This window comes from Mastomys coucha, chromosome X (assembly GCF_008632895.1).
Source record: "Mastomys coucha isolate ucsf_1 chromosome X, UCSF_Mcou_1, whole genome shotgun sequence".
Classification (NCBI taxonomy): Eukaryota; Metazoa; Chordata; class Mammalia; order Rodentia; family Muridae; genus Mastomys; species Mastomys coucha.
This window is the reverse complement of record NC_045030.1, coordinates 86,593,653-86,613,345: the sequence shown is the minus strand read 5'-3', so window position 1 is coordinate 86,613,345 and position 19,693 is coordinate 86,593,653. Positions and strand designations below refer to the sequence as shown.

General features: G+C 37.6%; 1 protein-coding gene across 1 annotated transcript in view; it reads right to left on the bottom strand.

The window, feature by feature from the left end:
* Positions 1-19,693, bottom strand: part of Dmd (dystrophin) — a 2,056,279-nt gene that overhangs the window by 10,587 nt on the left and 2,025,999 nt on the right. The window contains exons 74-76 of the mRNA XM_031364700.1: positions 16,580-16,823; positions 15,538-15,661; positions 3,333-3,425 (exon numbers count right to left, since the gene is read on the bottom strand). Coding sequence (XP_031220560.1) covers positions 3,333-3,425; positions 15,538-15,661; positions 16,580-16,823 — 461 coding nt within the window. The remainder of the gene's footprint in view (positions 1-3,332; positions 3,426-15,537; positions 15,662-16,579; positions 16,824-19,693) is intronic.

Genomic DNA, 19,693 nt, shown 5'->3' with positions numbered 1-19,693 from the left:
CATGAAAAAAGGTGTAAGGTGCTTAATCTTAAATGATATGTATTTCTTGCTCTACTCATGCAGTGTTTCTATGCAATAATGCTAAGTGTTTTAGAGTAGGGAATGTCTAGGATGCTCTAATTCAGTGTTTACATATACTTAAAGAGGGGCAGGTCATAGATAGATAAACAGATCAGACAGAAACTGGCTAATGTACACTGAGCACTCACTAACAACTATCTATAACTAAAGACTAACGAGGAAAGATAAAATCATAGGCTTCAATGTGCACACATGTACACTTTGGGTGTGCTGCAGTCTATATGGCCTAATATTCAGAATAGAGGTGGCTATGGTTTAGCTCTAAGCGGAGAAGCATTCTGTATTTATTAATCTCAATAACAGCTGAGCAATAATATCAGAGGCCTAATTTAACCTGCTGAATGGCTATGAAAAAGGAACCTAACTTCTGTGTGCTTCTAAGCACTCTGGAAATGAAAGGTAAAGTTTAGATACCTTCTGGTCCAGGTTTAGGGGGTGGAACAGATGTTGTAAATTCAAGGCATACAGTAACACACTTTTATCTGTTTATTTTCTGAATATATGGCAGTTTTAATTTCTTTCTACAATAAAGCTTTTCCTCTGTTGGAAATTAACTAGCCGGGAAAAACAAACCACAAGGTGGTATTTAATAACACATTTCCACTAAATGTCAGACCTCTGGCTCTGACATCTGTTTTGAGTTACTGAAACAGCTGTCTGAAGTATCTGTATCAACCAGGAACTTCATTTGTTTCTGGTAATACAATGAAAGGAACGTGGACAGATGAGTCAGAGGAAGACTACCAAGTCCTCTAAGACATTAGCTCAGTTTGGGTAGAAGCTTGCAGAGTCCAAAAAAATAATTTACTTTTAAAAGATACATACATGGGCAAGGAAAACTGACACAAGATAGATAAGAAAACTTTGTAGCACTGGATTATAAAATCAATTTACCAAGTTGTAACCAACATTTTATTCCTGAATAAATTAAACAGAAACAGCAGACATTACAGGTAGTATAGAAAGCACTGATTCAGAAAAAAATTTGTTTCTGATATTTATATGTACATGTGATTATAAACATGTGTTTTGTAAAACCGCTGTGAGTAAATACCTCTATGTATATGTATGTAAGCACATACGCAATATACACTATTTCGGTATCCCAGTGTGTGATAAAACATGCATAATAAATAGTTAAATCAGACTGATGGTCACTGTTCTAAATATCAAACACTGTTGGATGACCTATAAAGGTCTTTGATTTGGAAGTCTTTAATCCCAAGATTCAAGGTCCTCTGGAACTTCTCCTTAATATCGACCTAACACATGTACCAAATGGTAAGCTGTCTCTGCCTCATTCAGCTCATTCTATTTAACAGGCAAAGGGAACACAAGCACAAGTGTACACACACCACACACACACACACACACACACACACACACACACACACACACACGCACACATCTAGTCAAACACTCTGAGACTAGCTATTTACTGTCTTACAATGTAGTGTTTTGTTTGCTTTTATGGAATGAGTTAATTTTCTCTGGTGAGACTATGATTAAGTAAAAACTTAGCCAATGGCACAAATATCTGATAAGGCCATGCAAATCAGCCTTCAATAGATCATTGTCTTCATTAAGTTCTAATTTAACAACATTATCCAGGTGGCCTTAACAGGGAAATGAGCCAGCAGTTCATGAAGCTGGGAGGAAACACATCAATGACCATTAAGAAAAAGGGAAGGGGAGATAAAATGTATGGTAGAGACTGAAAGCCCTGACACCTCTAACTGCCAGGCAACCTTGAAGAACAAACTTCCACACAAGTCTTAAGAAGCAGAATGCTTCAGGGACTCACTCACGGAAAATATATCTTCACTATAGAAATTGTATTATTGCCCCATGTTGGGAACCACATGGCTTCAAAAGCCAAGAACTTGTTCTTCCTTTGCATTTCTAATACTTTCTCTGCTACACATGGACACTAGTAGAATCTGCAAGGACAAAGTGATAATAGCAAAAGGGAAAGTATTTTATTTTCTACCAAGCTTGTCTATGGTCTTCTCATTCTAAATAATGACATCTGAGAAGAGAAGATATCCAATAGAATTAGGATGAGGATGGGGCAAGGAGTTAGTGCAAGACAGGTAAAGAGTTTCATCTGCTAAAAATCAATCAGTGGTGTTCAGCATTGAAAAGATGGTTGGTACAGACATTTAAAATTAGCTTCCCTGATGGTTTCTTAGCAACGCTCTACCAGAACGTTATTGCTTTTCATGTGCACTACACAATCTTCCCTCACATATCAAATTGCTAAGAAATGGCCATTGTTAACTGACACTGAACAAAAAGGTAGGGCAAGCACCCTACTCAACCTCGCCCTTCTCATTGCCCTTAAGAAGAAGAGCAGAAACATCATATTTTCCATCAGCCTTCCATCCTAGGTTGTCCGTTAGGGGAACTAAGCACTGGCCATGGAGCTTTCTGTTTTCTCCATTTTGCTTTATGCTTTCCTTCTATCAGCTTACATGTGACCTTAAATTTTTTATATGTTAATGGGGAAAGGGGGGGAGGTTCAGTGACTGTGGCAGATAATAAACCATATCAGGAGCCATAAAATATCTCTTTGGAAGAAGCAAGATGTTTGTGGCTCATAGGGACCTGCAGGAAAACTCTATGTGCTTTTGTATGGGGTACAATAAAGCACAAATAGTCTTACTTTTGTATGGAGTGCAATAATGCACAAAGTCAATGTGATAGAGAAAAAGAATGCCTTTTGATTGCAAGGAATTGAAAAGCCAATAACCTTACCTATGGAGATCTAATTATCCTGATATTAAAATGATGGCATATGATACAATTTTCAAACACAAAGGCATCAGATTGCAAGCCAGAATCCCCCCCACCACCACTTGCTAGGCATTTTCTGGGCCTCACTTTGGCATACTGTAACCTTCCATCTTTGACACAGGGAGCACACAGCACTAATTTTCTCATCTGTGAAAGTCACATAATAACTGCTCTTAAATAAAAGGTACTACATAATTAGCTCCTGAACTAACATGTGAACCAAGTAAAACACTTTAGAAGTACAAAGGAATTCTTACTTCTAGAAACAATTTGATCACACAGGTATTTGAACTCAAAATACACTAAGCCAGAAATCTGTACTAAAAATAAAATCATACCATGAACCCAAATTGGCATTCTGTCAGTACATGTTGGTTTCCAATAAACAATAACACATCAGTTAGAATGGAGGGGAATGGTGAGGTCTGAGTCCCTTGTAGGTACAGGGTCCTTACCTCTTGAACTAGGGAAGGAGTTGTTGAGTTGTTCCATCACTTCTTCTAACCCTGTGCTTGTGTCCTGGGGAGGACTCAGAAGATCTTCCTCACCTTAGTAAAAGGAAAACAAGCAAGAGCCATCACATTTCTGCTAAATGCAGACATAGCAAAGGGCCACAATAACATTTTACAAACCATTGCATGTTCATTTTACTTGCTCACGAATACCATAACAAAAAACTTTTCAAGCAACATCTTCAGCTTCATAATTAGTGACTACTTCCTTAATGCATGGAAATCCGCATGGTAATTGACCTGTGTTGTTATTCTTGGGGAAGAAAACTTGTGATCATACTTATGAATTAACATAAAGTCGATAAAACAGCTTTTCTTCAAGCCCATTATCAAATGTGAGACTTTTCTTTGAGATGAAACAATTATTATCACACACTTGCAGTGTGTTTCCTCGGCACAAAAGAAAAACAAGAACATGGCAGACTGAATTTACTCCATAAAGTTAATAAGAGACCGGAGGACATGAAGTTTTTCAGTCTTTCACATTAACAGGAACGACAACAAAACTGAAGTAGCATTAAAGTCAAATGCAATAAAAAAAGGAATAAACATTGTACATGAACTAATAAATACTAACATCAGTATTGCAAGGATCAAAGATAGAATGCTGAGGAATTTACTCTTACTTGGAATTACATTATCATTTTTGAATTTGGAATTTGTAGATAGTGTGAGCATCAGTGACTTTCTTCGCCCAACATTTTGAGTAAGGGGAAATTTTGTCGGGGGCAAACCAAACTAACTTGAATTCTGAAGGTTCTTTGAAAGTTGTTTTTTATGATAATCAATCTCCTAATCATGAAAATAACTTCTGTTTAAGCTCTGTTTGTTAAGTGCATTGTTACTTTGAAAGCAAGACCTTGTTCAAGCAAGTCAGAAATAATGAACAGGATTAAGGACAAGCTCATGGTCACATGTGACTGGGAAATGGCTAGGGAGGTAGTGATTAAATGATTTACATATTCTTTTCATTTCCGTTGGTCTATGCCATGCTTGGATTTTCAGCTAAGATTCTAATCCTGCATTTATTCCTGTATTTTCAGGCTTGTTTTTAAAGCACAAGCAGAAAGATTCATTGCTAAGACAAATCATATTCTAGGCAGACATGAGTCTGCATGTCATTCCTGGAATGGAAGGTTAAGAAGCTGAGGTGGATAAAAAGCCTGATTCACTGAGTCTCGTGCCAGAGCAAATCCTACTAAAATCCTAAACACAGGAAAACACTGTGAAGAATGAAGTGCACAAAGAAGCAAGAGACTAGATTCCTCTTCCTTCCTCTCTTTTCTCAACATGCATGCACACATATGTGTACATGCAGACAGACATACATGCACACACACCTTAAGTTTCTGTATTCAGATCAGAAAAAAAGTAGCATTGAGTATTTCTAGTTTATTTATTCTTAATAAATTAAAGTTAAATACCTACCATCACAGAACGAATGATATATTACAAGAAGAGACACAACCCTCATCAATTGTGGGGGCAATTACATCTTTTTGTTCCATCACTGATGCAAATTTTTGTTGAACTTGGAAACATGAGGCATTTTTAATGCCAGCAAGACCATGTTCCTGACAGTATGTCTTACAGATTAAATCAGAACAAGCAGAAACACTCAGCATCATGTCGATATATCTGACAGTTTAATTACATCATACCCGAGTTCTTGGGATCTCATTGTAAGACCCAGGAACAGTTCAATGATGTGACTGGCAGTACTGTTCTTGAATGACTTCAAAGATTAAACTGTAAAGTATAAGCTAATGATATCAGCTAAGTTCATCTTTACAGGTAAGCTAACCTGTGTCTCAAAAAGGAGTATCTAAGTTCAAATGCAAAATTGGCTTGTTTTAATAGAAAGCTTTTGTGACAGTGATAATTGTATCCATTCAAACATTTTTGGAGGTGTTGGAGTTTGAATGCAGGGAGCTATGCATGTACCCAGATATTGATCTAATGACCATTCTAATATTTTTAGAGCACTGGATATATCCTGAATTGTATATAAACAAGTATAATCTGTATCATCAATTTTTTCAATAGCCTCCAGATTTCTCAGAATGTTTTACCTTACCTCTTTGTAAGAACAGAAATCAGATTTGTTGCATATAGGCACGAAAAAAGAGCAAATAGGCTAACTGAAAACTATTTTAGCGTTTAATAGATTCTATATCTGATTATACTGAAGAGTGAACTAGTTAAATGAAACCTGGATATAGAATAACACCACTCACAGAGAAGAGGGAGAGAAAGAGGGGAGAGGAGATAAAAGAGAAGGGTGATGCTAAATATGATCAAAGTCCTTATTATAAAAATGCAATAATAAAACTCATTACTTTATATGATTAGTATATGCTCACAAATATTTTAAAGAATGAAGCAGTAGTAATGTATTGTTAAATTGTTAGATACTGGGACAGGTTTATTTTTGTAATGCCTTCACAAGAAAGCCACATTTAAGGGGCTGGAGAGATGGCTCAGCAGTGCTTCTTGTTCTTTTATCGGACCTGAGTTCAGTTTTAGACAGCCATGTTAGTAGCTCCCAACTGCTTATAACTATAGCTTCAGGAGATCCAATGTCTTCTTTGAGGTCCTCATCAATATTGTAGGTATGCAAAGGAGTGATGGACAATAAGACAAGAGTGAGATGCATCTGAGCCAAAGTACTAACTATTTGAAGATGTGATTCACATAGGTATATCAGGAAAGAGAGCAACAGACAAAGGAAGAGCAACTACAAAGCTCCTGGGAGACCAGTGTGTTTGGTTTGCTCAAAGGACAGCAAGGAGTTTACCAGTATCCAGAGTGACCAAAGGCTGAGAAGAGAGAGCATCTCTGTGGTCCAAGAATGTCAACTTGGCCATGCTCCCCATTGTGGTGAATGGAATGTTAATGGATATGACATATGGAGAAGCTTAGTTTGCTCGTGAGTTGTTGCATTAGCCTATTATGCTTATGTGCCAGAAGAAACACATGGTTCAGGTGGCCTGCTGACCTATGCAAGAGGGGAGATAATGTGAGCACTGGTGAACTCAACTGACAGCCAGGGCTGAGGTTCTGCTGAGCTCCTGCACAACTGTAGCAAACAAACAGATAGATACAAAGAAGAAATGCTCAATTTGAAAACTTTGTGGTTATTTGCAATAACTGTCACTGGTTCTCAACATATAAGAATAGGATTTAAAGATAGAGAAATACTAATTACCACAACATGATCACTATCACTTCCTGTTATATATGTGAACTGAATTAAAATATGGGACCTCATAAGTAATGGTAAATACATGTTTGAAGTAAAGGTCAGAAAATAACTATATACTTTGTTTAAATTTGCCAGCCCAGTAAGATAGCAAAATTTACAGTTTGCCTAATAATACATATGTAACTATAACATTAAAGGCAACTCAGAATGTTCTAATTATAATACCCACAGTCAGGGCAAGCTCATTAACTACTATTTTTCTTCATTTATCTCATCTTCTCATGAGCATGCCTAAAAATTCTTTTTTGAGTTATTAACAATATTCTCTGGCTTTATTTGAAGCTAAGGTTTACAAATGACTGTATCTAGGCAAATTATTTTCTTTTTAAACACGGAACTGTGACTTAGCAAATTATTTATTCTTACAAAAGGAAAACATGTGAACACATATAATTACCATGACATGACTAGTTACTGAATGCATCTGTAGCACTGACCCACTTAGGAAAACTGAGTTGTTTTTCAAAATTGATCTAATGAGAGGGATTCTATGACATGAAATCTTTCTCCTATCTTCTTCTGATAAAAAAATATTAGGATATAGTTTACTTAACCTGTAACTTGTATTATTCTACATTCTTTAAAAAAAAAAAGAATATGCCCATCATTTGGGGGGATGATTTTAACCATTTTTGCCTTCATGTCATTACAATACCTTGTCTTTCTTTATGTCATTACATTATATCTTGTCTTTCTTGATTCTTTCTAGTTTTTCAATAAAAAAAGCACTAGGAATTATCTAATATTATATATTTAGGTCCAACTATGTTTTCATAGTCTAACTGAAAACAGTTGTTTTCAGTTTTATATATGTTAAGTATGTGCTGTTGATTATCAGTTGGTCACCTTTAAATTACAATAAAAGATACTCAAATTAAAATATCTCAAAGGTACTGATTTCTCCCCTGTCTATAGAAAAATATTTTGTGCTTGGAGCTGGACAAATGGATTGGCAGTTAAAAGCAATGACTGCTTTTCCCGAAGGCTCAAGTCTGGTTCCTAGCACACACATGGTGGCTCACAAGTGTCCATAACTCTAGTTCCAGGAAACTCATTCTGTTTTGGCATCTGAAGATAGCAGACATGCATATAGTTGTGGTTTGGATAAAAATGGCCCCCCATAGGCCCAAAGGAAGTGGCACCATTAAGAGGTGTAGCCTTGTTGGAGGAAATGTGTCACTGTGGGAGCTTTGTACTTTCAGAAGATTAAGCCATGCCCGGTGGCTCTCTCTCTCTTTCTGCTGCTTATGGACCCAGATGTAGAACTCTCAGCTACCTCTCCAGCACCATGTCTGCCTGCAGGCTGCTGAACTTCCAACCATGATGATAATGGACTAAACCTCTGAATCTGTAAGACAGCCCCAGTGAAATATTTCCTTTATAAGAGTTGGGGAGCAACAATGTCAAAAGGCCACATTCCCCAAAGCTTCTGGGGATTGAACTACCAAAGAGTACACATGGAGGGTCCCATGGCTCCAGCCACATACATAGCAGAGGATGGCCTTGTTGGACATCAGTGGGAGGAGTGGCCCTTGGGCCTGAGGGGTCAATGGCCCAGTGTAGGGGAATGCCAAGGTGGGAAGTCAGGAGTAGGTGGGTGGGTGGGGGAGTACCCTCATAGAGGCAGGGGGAGGGGGGATGGTATAGGGTGTTTCTTGGGGGAGAGACCTGGAAAGGGGATAACATTTGAAATGTAAATAAAGAAAATATCCAATAAAAGGGGGGAAAAGAGTTGCCGTGGTAATGGTGCTTCATCACAGCAAAATAAAGCCTAACTAAGAGAATGGTGCACAAACATATATGCAGGCAAGACACTCACACATATAAAATAAAAAACATGCTTTTGTGCTGGATTTCTAAAAAAGTTTAAGTCACCAAGCACTTTACTGCAGGTTTGTTGCCCTGAGAGCGATCAATTGAGACAGAAAAAGATCAAGAAATTAGAACTGTCTTTAAGGAGTTCTATGGTATTCTAGGAAGAGAAAAGAAATGCAAATAATTGTTTGCAGAGGGGAGACCAAAAAGGGGGACAACATTTGAAATGTAAATAAATAAATTAACCAATAAAAAGAACTACAAATAATTATGTGTAATATAGAATATAATTACATGATATAATGCAAGTCAAAACCATATAGTGTACAATGAAGTTAAAAAGGAAGATCCATTGTGTACCAAAAGGATAATCTATTTCAGGTTAGGAAAAACATTGCTTCCACGTTAAAGAATTTGGTATTGATTTAGTGGGCAAATCAGGCCTTAGACCAGGAATAGAATGATAGAGTCTGCATAGCCGTGACGTAACCAGAAACACCTGGGAGATAGCTTTGAAAGAGAGGGAGGCCAAAGAAAGAGAAACCAATCAAGACAGTATGCATATGTGTTCAGATAGTAGATGACAAGGAGCTGAATTGGGGCAGAAGCAGCTGACATGAAGAGTTCATTATTTTTTCTTATAGGAATCAAAAGTCTTACCATTATGACTAACAGAAGAATACAGTGACAGAAAGGAGTGAAGGCTGGGCAGTGGTAGTACACGCCTTTAATCCCAGCACTTGGGAGGCAGAGACAGGTGGATTTCTGAGTTCCAGGCCAGCCTGGTCTACAGAGTGAGTTCCAGGACAGCCAGGGCTACACAGAGAAACCCTGTCTCAAAAAAACAAAACAAAACAAATAAACAAACAAAAAACAAAAAAACAAAACAATAAAAAAGAAAGGAGTGAAAAGGAAAAAAGTGGGAAATTGTCAAAGACATTTTAAAAAACCCTGATGGATGAAGTCTGGGCCAGAACTCTGGACATAGAACAATCAATATAGTAGAAGCCAAAGAATAGAAGGAGATCCCAGGATGAATGAAGAATAAGGAGGATGGAGAGTGACCCTTAAAGTAAGCCTGGATATAGCTCACTGAAGACTATTGCACATCATTTACATGGTAACTCTACATAAAATATTTAGCAGGAACAGATTCAGAAGCAAGCAAGCAGGCAGATACCAATTAAGGACCATTCCACAAACTCCTGGTTTTGAACAAGTAAAGATGCCTGGAAAGGATTTTGAGACTGAAGGAGACTACAGAAACTTGACAATGATATGGAAAGCATGATCTTTCATTAGATCCTGAATAATAATAGTAATAATAATAATAAGCTATAGAGAATGTTATTGGCAGGATTGAAGATAGCATAGTTGAAGATGAAGAGTAAGTAGCAACAGTTACTGGATTTATTTTGTGGTGCTACACATTGAATTCAGGGCCTTGTACATACCAGATGAGATCTCTACCCGTGATTTACAGTTCAGGGACCAACATTTATTTCTTGAGTAGTAATTTTATGCTGGTTATATAAGAAAATATCTTTCATCTTGAAAGAATACATGTTTTCAGGTCTTTTGGATAAAATGTTATTTTATGTGAAACAGACACTAAATAGGTCACTGAAATAAAATAAGCCAGCAAACAATTAATATACATGTAAGTATGATGGATACGCACATAAAATATGGATAAAGTGATGCAGAGTATATAAAGATGTTATCTTAGAGACATACAAAAAATAGATGTCCATATAAACAAAACGTTAGTTTAAGGACACATAAGTAAATAGATATATAGCATGGCAAAATATTGAATTAATTACAATTTTGTTATAAATCTGGAGCGAGTCATATAAATTACTAACATTACCAATAAAATCTATTTTTAATATTTCAGAAATGTTTGTATTTTAAATAAAAAGCACTTTCAAAAGAGTGAGTTTGAGAAGGTAAGGAGTGATGGCTCTGAAGAATCCCTGGGAATGCATTTGCATGATGATGCAGAGGTCTAAAATGTCAACAAGACTCATTTTGTCCATTTATATTGGTCTCTTCCAATAAAATGTAAATTCCACTGATACAATCTCCCAGTAACAACTGTATAGAATGCAAGCAACGCAAAAAGCCTTTTCAGTAAGAAGTACTTTGTGCTTGCTCAAAGAGGTACAGTGGTCCCTCTGGATCTGTAGGGGTGGAGGTGGTAACAGGATCACAATGACTGCTAAAGTTCTTTATACAAAATACTTTCATAGAAACCATATGCATCTTGCCATATACTTTCTACATTACTTGTAACACCTAATACAAAGTAAATGCTATGTAACTAGTTGTTATATTATTATTAAATTCAGAAAGTAATGATTCAGAAAGGTCTATATGCTTCATTACAAATGGACACCTCCAAATATTTCTAAGTTTGCTTGGTTAAGTCTATGATATGGAACTTGCACATGAGGGTGGGCAACTGTAGTTGAATTCTTAGACAAATAACTTGGTATGACTTCTATCATACCTCACTTGAAAGAAAAGCATTGGAACTGTGTATTTAAAAAAACACTATCTTCATCTAAAATATAACTCAGCCAATCTCATCCTTACCACATCTCAAAAGTTCAAAATACAACAACACACATCACAGTTATTTAAACATCTGGGACCCTTGTTTTAAAAGCTCCCCTATTCCCCTTTATTAAATAAAGTAGGTTTACACAGTTCAAGAAAAAGTACCTTTGAATTTAGTCTTTTCTTTCAGAAAACAAACCTTGCAACATATCCTATCAATTTTAAATGGGCAAGTTATTTCTTATCCTAACTTAGGCGCTAGCATACAGCACGTCTATCCCTGCATTCAGTTCTGCGAGAACATTCTTGATTCTACCAATCATCAGTACCACAGTCTGCTATGTACTTTAATTTGAGTTCTATAAAAGGTATTCTGCCTCTTAGGTGTTGACAACCTAAATAATTATTACTTCTAAGCATCCAGAGTTCTGAGGCTCACAGCTAAAATACATGATTTAATCTGTCATGCATTACTTCAAAAGGAAGGACAAACCCTGAAGTAGGAAATAACAGAGATACTAAAGCTCATTTGTTTTCAGAATTCATTGACTTCTCAAAGGTATGCAGTATGTTTTCATGCTCTATGATGTCATTTTCACTTCCAACAGTCCATTAGCTGTATTCAGATCTCATGTACAAAGAGATTCTGATGGAGATTGCCCTAAATCCCTGACATGTAATAAATACAACCACCAAAAACATATCCTCTTCTGTTTAAGAACAACTGAACTCTAGTTTTCCTATTAGGTTTGCCTTCTTGGGACCTGGAGGTGCCCTTCTCCCTGGTGGAGATTTTTGAACAACACTGGATTTGCTTCAACTGTTCTCTCTCTCTCTTCAGGCATCCTTATCATTTTAGAGCCCTCACCTACCTTCTTCAGCATCTGTGAATCTCTATTATTACCCCAATGGTCTTAGCACCCTGCTTATTGACTTGCTCAATCCTGGCTATATTCCAGCAGGAGCTGTATATACTCTAACCTTTTCAGGGATCACCATGCACCATGCTTCCAAGCTGAGTGGGAACCCAAACTTTCAATGCTGAATTTGGAGCAGAAATGGTAAGTGGTTAGCATGGACTTGAAACTGTTCCTAATATCTCCTTTGTTCAACTTTCTTGACCACAATCTCACTCCTCTCATCACAATCTCATTCTCAATTCTCATTCTCTCCCCACTCCTCATTTTTTGAGGTATTGTCTCACTATAGCCTTGGCTGGCCTAGAATTCACTATCTAAACCCAGCTGGCCTAGAACTTGCAACAATCACCCTGCCTCTGTTTCCCAACTGTTGGGATTACAAGTGTGAGCCACCACACTCAGGTTTACCTTAATCTCTTGATCTTCCACAGTAGCATATTGCTACCTTCAACCTGATTTTTCTGCCCTTACAGTCTGAGTTCCACACTTTGTCTCTCTTTACTCTAGGCCATGAATCATCTCAAGTATGGATTCCTATATCAGGCTTTGAGTGTGAACAATGAAGTCTGTGTGTGAATTAATACTGATTTGAGGAGCTGTTTTAAGCTGCAGTATCACTCTGTTGCTCTGTCACATCTCAAATTGATCCTTTCCCCCTCCAGCTCCAGAGTATTCAGGACTGCAGTCACGTTATTACATTAAGATCTTCCATGAAATAGGGGGAATTCCAAGGAAAATTAGGTTAGAACCTAAGGAAAAGAAATACAGTCATAGGGTTGATTTATGCTTACTCACTCATAGAAGAGGAGAAATGAAGGAAACAGATCAAATACTGGTGGTACTCATTAAACATGATTGTCTAACAGCACAGGACAAACAATAAACATTACCTGACAAGTGCTGTCATAACCTTTCATGATACTGAACAATAGCTTCTGCCTTGTACTCTCATTTTATCATGTAGGCAATACCAACTATAGCTTTCTTAGAACCCAGCCTTGGGCAGATTCCTGAAGACGAATAAATGACACAAGACTATGCTAACCACTTATCATTCCCTCTCCAAATTCAGCTAAATCTATCTTAAGCCCTCATTCTTACTTAGGAGTTGTGTGGTTTAACTGTCAACCTGGCAGAATCTAGAATCATCTAGGAAACAAATATGTAGGCATGTCTGTGAGGAAGCTTTAGACTAACCTAACTGAACTGGGAAGACCCACCCTAAGTAGGTGATATCTTTCCACTGGCTGGGCTTCTGTTCTGACTATTAAAAAAAAAGTGTGAGATAGTCACCAGCTTTCATCTCTTCCTATTTCCTAACTGGGGATGTAACATGAGCCTCTTTCTAGAGCTTCTGCAGTCATGCCTTCCCAACTGTGATAGACTGTACCCTCAATCTAAGCCAAAAAAATCCCTTTCACCATCAAGCTGCTTTCCTCAGGTATTTGTCTTAGCAATGGGAAAACCAATACACAATGTTCTAAGTTTCTTTCCCTTCCCTAATTTTCATTTCTTTTCACTGATCAACTTCCCTTCTGTGAAACTGCTTTCTCTGAAGTGGTCTATCACTCATACTGATCTCATTGGCTGTAACTAACTTTCTTCTCCACCATGCTCATTTAGATTTCATCCTTTTGAGCATATTTTCAAAGCTGTATCTACTTCTCAGTCCTTTACCACACTATTACCCAAATAGAGATTGTCCTGTTTAGTGCTATCGTTAACATGACACGGTTTAGGGTCACTTAAGGAGAGAATCTCAATTCAGTGATGGCCCAGATAGATTGGCTAGTGAGGATGTCTATGGGGGACCATGTTAATTGTTAATTGATGTAGGAGGGCCCAGTCTACTGTGGACAGCACCATTCCACAGCAAAAGGTCCTGACTTTTACAAGAAAGCTAGCTAAGAGTATGTCTGTGCACCAAACAGCATTCCTTAGTGGTTTCTGCTTCGAGTTCCTGTCTAAGTTCCTGCCCTGATCCCTCAATGACAGACTGTAAAACTATAAACTGAAATAAACACTTTCTCTCCATACACTGATTTAGGTAACAGTTTTTGTCATAGCAACAGAAAGAGAAACAGAACCAAACGTCTTCCCCAAAGTATTGCATCCAGGCACCTTTGTTACATGTTTCTTATCTCATGTTCTTCAGCAGTCAAATCCATGGATGTGTAATTTCATTCAAGAAGTCTGTCATTTTCTTAAATGCAATACAAAACAAAGTGTACACCACTGGGGGTTGGGGGTAAAAAGGTGGCTCAGTGGTTAAGAGTGTTTGCTCCTCTTACAAAGGACCAGATTTCAGTTTTAAGCAACCCTGTCTGTCAAGTGGCACAAGACCACCTGTACTTGCAGCTCCAGGTGATCAATACCCTCTTCTGGCCTTTGAAGTGTACATACACACATGTACATATATATACTCATGGATATACATTTACATAAAAATAATAATATACAGAATTTAGAAACAGTATAATACTGGTGTTGGGGGTATAGTTCTGTGGTAAAATACTTGCATACACATTGAAGGCCCTATGCATAGCTTAGGGAAAGAGGAAAAATACTTTGCTCTATAGTGACAACAAATATCTCTTCATTTCTTCCCCTTTACTCTTTGCAGTCAGTCCCTAGGTCCTAGAAACTCTATTTAATGCACTAGTTTCATAGACACTTCCTCCCATTTCTCTAAAACGTAGGTCCCCCAGGAATTGATATATCTTGGCCTGAACAAATACCCCCTAACTACTGTCTATATCTAGAAAAGGTTTTCTTTGGGCAGATGCAGGCTTCAGAATACATCTTCTAAGAACTATCTTTTCAGATAGTCACACCTTTAGATATGACTTTCAAAAGTTCCCTAAAATAAGTATCCCTATGATGTGACCCTACCTCTCCTCTTTCTATTTAATTAATCACACTAGTTGTTCTTCCTTGCCATTGGCCCAAGCTTCTTAACTTTACACATTCATTTACACTATTCCTACTTCAGGGTCTGTGGTGGTTTCTATTTGCTCAGGCCAAGGGAGTGGCACTATTAGAAAGTGTGGCCCTGGGGTGTGTCACTGTGGGCTTGGGCTTTAATACCCTAGTCTTAGCTCCCTGGAAGTCAGTCTTCTCTTAGAGGCCTCCAAATGAAGATGTAAAACTCTCAGCTCTGCCTGCACCATGCCTGCCTGGATGCTGCCATGCTTCCGCCTTGATGATAATGGACGGAACCTCTGAACCTGTAAGCCAGCCCCAAACAAATGTTGTCCTTAGAAGAGTTGCCTTGGTAATGGTGTCTGTTCACAGCAGTAAAACCATAAGTAAGACAGGGTCTATTGGTCTCTACTCCAACTTTTGGCATTCTTCATAAAAATCACTTGGTGATCAAGCCTTGCCTCCTCAGGAACTATGTAGTATCACTCTGCTCTGTCCTGAGCAATTGGAAGTTGTCTCATTAAGGGCTAGGATCAGATCAACCTCTAAAGCATATGTGACATGGGTGTTAAAATTTTACTTCATGACTTGTACTGATGGCAGAAATTTTAACTTTTACAGACACTAAGAGTAACTAATTCTAGAAAGAGCTAAGACTTACCCATAGATTCTGAAGTTTGACTGCCAACCACTCGGAGCAGCATAGGCTGACTGCTATCTGACCTCTGCAGAGAGGTAGAAGGAGAGGACACTGTGGTGCCATTCACCTTGGCCTCAGCCTGGGGCTAAAGGATGTAACAGAAGAAAAGTATTATTTTTCATAATAAACTCACAAACACTATAAGAATACTATAGACTCAGAAAATAAGATTATTATAGACACCCAGGACTCAGACATTAGTACCATTCTTACTCAGAAAACTCTCAGAAATTGGGAGATGTGTGGTACTTTATTGTTGATATGATCTATGGATATATCTTTGCAGCTGAACTGTTTTATAAAATGCAGAAAAATAGAGATATAGTCAAACAAGATCTAAGTCACAAAATTAAAAGGCTTAAAGTTTGAGAAGACCATGCGAGTACAGAGATCATATAAAACCTCTGAATAAGTATACATACCACAATAGAAAGAGCATTATTTTAATATTTAAATTCTCAGAAAACCTAGAGCATATCTACCTGGGGTCTATTTTAATGCTCTATCTTCCTAGGTTCCCAGTGGATGTGTAAATCTTTAAATTACATGTTATTGATTTGGAGAAGAGAAAAAGCCTAAAGGTATACCACAGAGAAACGACTGACATTTCCTTATAAGAAACACTTCTAGCAGGGCAGTGGTGGCGCACGCTTTTAATCCCAGTACTTGGGAGGCAGAGGCAGGCAGATTTCTGAGTTCGAGGCCAGCCTGGTCTACAGAGTGAGTTCCAGGACAGCCAGGGCTATGCAGAGAAAGCCTGTCTCGAAAAACAAACAAACAAACAAACAAAAAAGAAGTATTTCCAATTGGTAAAAGATATGAACAGCAAAATAAACCAAAAACCAAAATCACATTGGGAGAGAAAAATTATGTCAAACAAATATTTAAAAGTACTTTAAAGTTGAAGTACAAGCACCTGAGTTCTATCTTTTGGTTTTGTTTAAAGGAGGGAAGTGAAAGTTTGTAACTAGCTAATATGAGAGAGGTGGGGGGGGTGCCTTACTTGCTCCAGGAGCTGTCTCAGTCTATGTAACTGAGACTCCAGCTGTTTATTGTGGTCTTCCAGGATTTGCATCCTGGCTTCCAGGCGTCCTTTGTGTTGGCGCAGTAGCTTGGCCTCAGCAATGAGCTCAGCATCCCTAGGACTCTGAGGAGAGGTGGGCATCATCTCAGGAGGAGATGGCAGTGGAGACAGGCCTTTATGCTCATGCTGCTGCTTCAGACGATCATATTCTGCTTGCAGATTCCTGTAGGTATCAGAAGTTAAGAAAGAAAAGGAAGAAATATTTAGCATTATCACTAGATTTCATAAAACTGGCATACAGATGAATCTGGACACCATGAAATGACAGTGAACAAAAGAGAGGCACTAATGAATGGTTTATATGAGGATGATCTTACCGATGTTAAAGGAACAAAATAAAATTGGAAGCTTTCGACTGGTGTGTGAGGAGAGGTGTTTCTCAGCTTTTTTATGTCATACTAAAAGTCTCATGGGTACTATGTTCAGATAAGTAAGCAGCAGAAGATTTAATATTTCATATTTCTTTATAATGTGAGATTAAAATTTTATGCCTTGATTAAGACTTTTTCTTTTTAAAAAAACAAAGTGTTATCAGAAATGTACGAGGATACATACACACATATTCTCTCTCTCTCTCTCTCTCTCTCTTTCACACACACACACACACACACACACACACACACAGAGTATGACTATGTGTACCCATCTCCCAGCTTTAATAAGTTTAACTAACACCTGCCATAATTTCTCCAAAACTATTTGGTTTCAGGGAATTTATTTCTGCTTGTATGTTATGCTGGGATACAATCCAGGGACTTGTACATTCCAATTATTTTTTAAGAAACAAAATCCAGCAGCCAAACCTGAAGCTACCTCAATATACCTTATCAATCCCATACCATTCTCTCTTCATCATCACTGCTAAGGAGATAGTGCTACACTGAATTCTATGTCCATCAATACCATGCATGTAGTCATATATTACCTTGAAATTACGATGCTATTTACTGTCTATTCTTAGGGAAAAAATAGTCATTTTGCATGATTCAATCTAGTATCATTACTTTGCATGTTCTTAAATATTATATTTAAGAACTTTAGGCTGGAGATATACATACCGTTATAAGTTGCTCTGGCCTTCAACATCATTTCTGCAGCTGTATCCATGTCGGTACAAAATAATTTGTCACTTTATTGCTATAAGGCTTTATCTTGTTGATTGAATATGTCCAAGTTTTCAGTTTCCCACTATTACAAACCATGATGTAATGAACTTCCTTAACAGCAGTCTCTTTGGAAACGAGTTTAAAGGATTCTATAAAAATACATCTTGATGTAGGAGTTGGGGGTCCATGTAACAGCCTCATATACTGTACCAAAGTGGTCTCACAAATGATTTTTACCAATGTACTCTCTCAGCAGTAGTGAATGGAGCCTTTCTTTTGTCACACACTCTTGTAAAGAAAACCTTGGTGTTACCAGACCTTCACATCTTGGACCATCTGATGGCTACATTTTAATCTTTACATTTCTGATCACTGGTGAGTTGAACTTCTGTTAAAACTGGATGTTGAAGGTTAATGTGAAATGTCTCCCATATGAATATATTTTAAACACTTGGTCCCCAGCTGCTGCTGCCATTTGAGAAAGTTGTAGAACCTTTAAGAGGTAAAGGCTGGCTGTAGGTATTATGTCAAAATTGGCAGGTCTTTTAGTGGGAGAAGATGTGCCTAAGCAGTAGATACTAAATACTCCAAGGAAGTAGGATGCTGGGGTGTGGCATCCTCCCAGAGGTGAAGGCTTTGTAGGCAGGGCCTGAGATCCTGGTGAATTGTTTCATCCTTATTAAAGTTCTTGATATAGCAGAGATGCCTATCCTTTGAAAGTTAATATGTATATGACATCAGCTTCTGAAATTATATTATTTTTAGATTTGCTTATTTTATTTTTGTGTGAGAGTATTTTGCTTGAATATATATATATATATATATATATATATATACACACACACATATATATAGTGTGCGTGTGTGTATGTATTCTATATATTTTATATACATATATATATTCTCTAAATATGAATATATACATATATACAAATGTTTTATATATAGAATATACAATAGGATATAATATAAAATAGGAATAGAATATACAAATTGCTAATGATAACACCTACATAACTCATTGAATATGGAGAAATCAAACTTTAAACTGGTACCTGACTAGAACCTTCACCACTATTGACTAGTTTTCATGGTACTGAAACGCATGCTGCCTGCTACCAGAGAAAGGTAGACACCAACCCAGCTATACACTCTTTGATGTACAATGGTGACTTGATGCAATACTGGTACAAAAGTTGTGAGAGTTACCAACCACTATTCAATTAAAATTAAGGAGCACTCATAAGATGGAGCCCATTCCTGATATTGCTTAGGTGGTCAAGAACCTGAGACTAGATAGACAATGGACCTAGGAGAAAACCAAATACTGAAAGAATGTAGCATTAAAAATGAATCAATGATATTCTTCAATATCCATAGATTGATGTCTTGCTCAGTCATCACTAGAGAAGCTTCCTGCTGCAGTAAGTACATAGGAACAAATACAGAGATCCACAACCGGACAATGATCAGCAAGTAATAGACTTTGGAACACTCAATCCTTATAGGGATATCTCTATCAAATCCTTTCAGGGAGCTTTTTGGAGCAGGCAGAAAGATTGTATGAGCCAGTGGGGATGGAAGACACCAAGTGAACAAGGCCTTCTAAACATATAAAGTCCCAGAGGGTGTGGAAGCCTGCACAGAGCCTGCACAGGGCTAAGCCAGATGGGGTCCTAACACTGAGTGGGGAAGTGGACACAAACCCAATCTCCAAATGATAATAGCCCATAAAGAAAACATTAGTTTCCTCTAATGGAGTCTCTCTGGGTGGCTGGGTATACAAACTACACTTATGGTCATGTTCAATGCCCAGCCACGGATGGCTAATATAAAACGAACTCAGTGGTGTTTTTGGAAGCTTTTTTGTTTTTTTGTTTTTTTGTTTTTTTTAAATCTCATGATGCTTTCTTTGGGTAGATTTTTT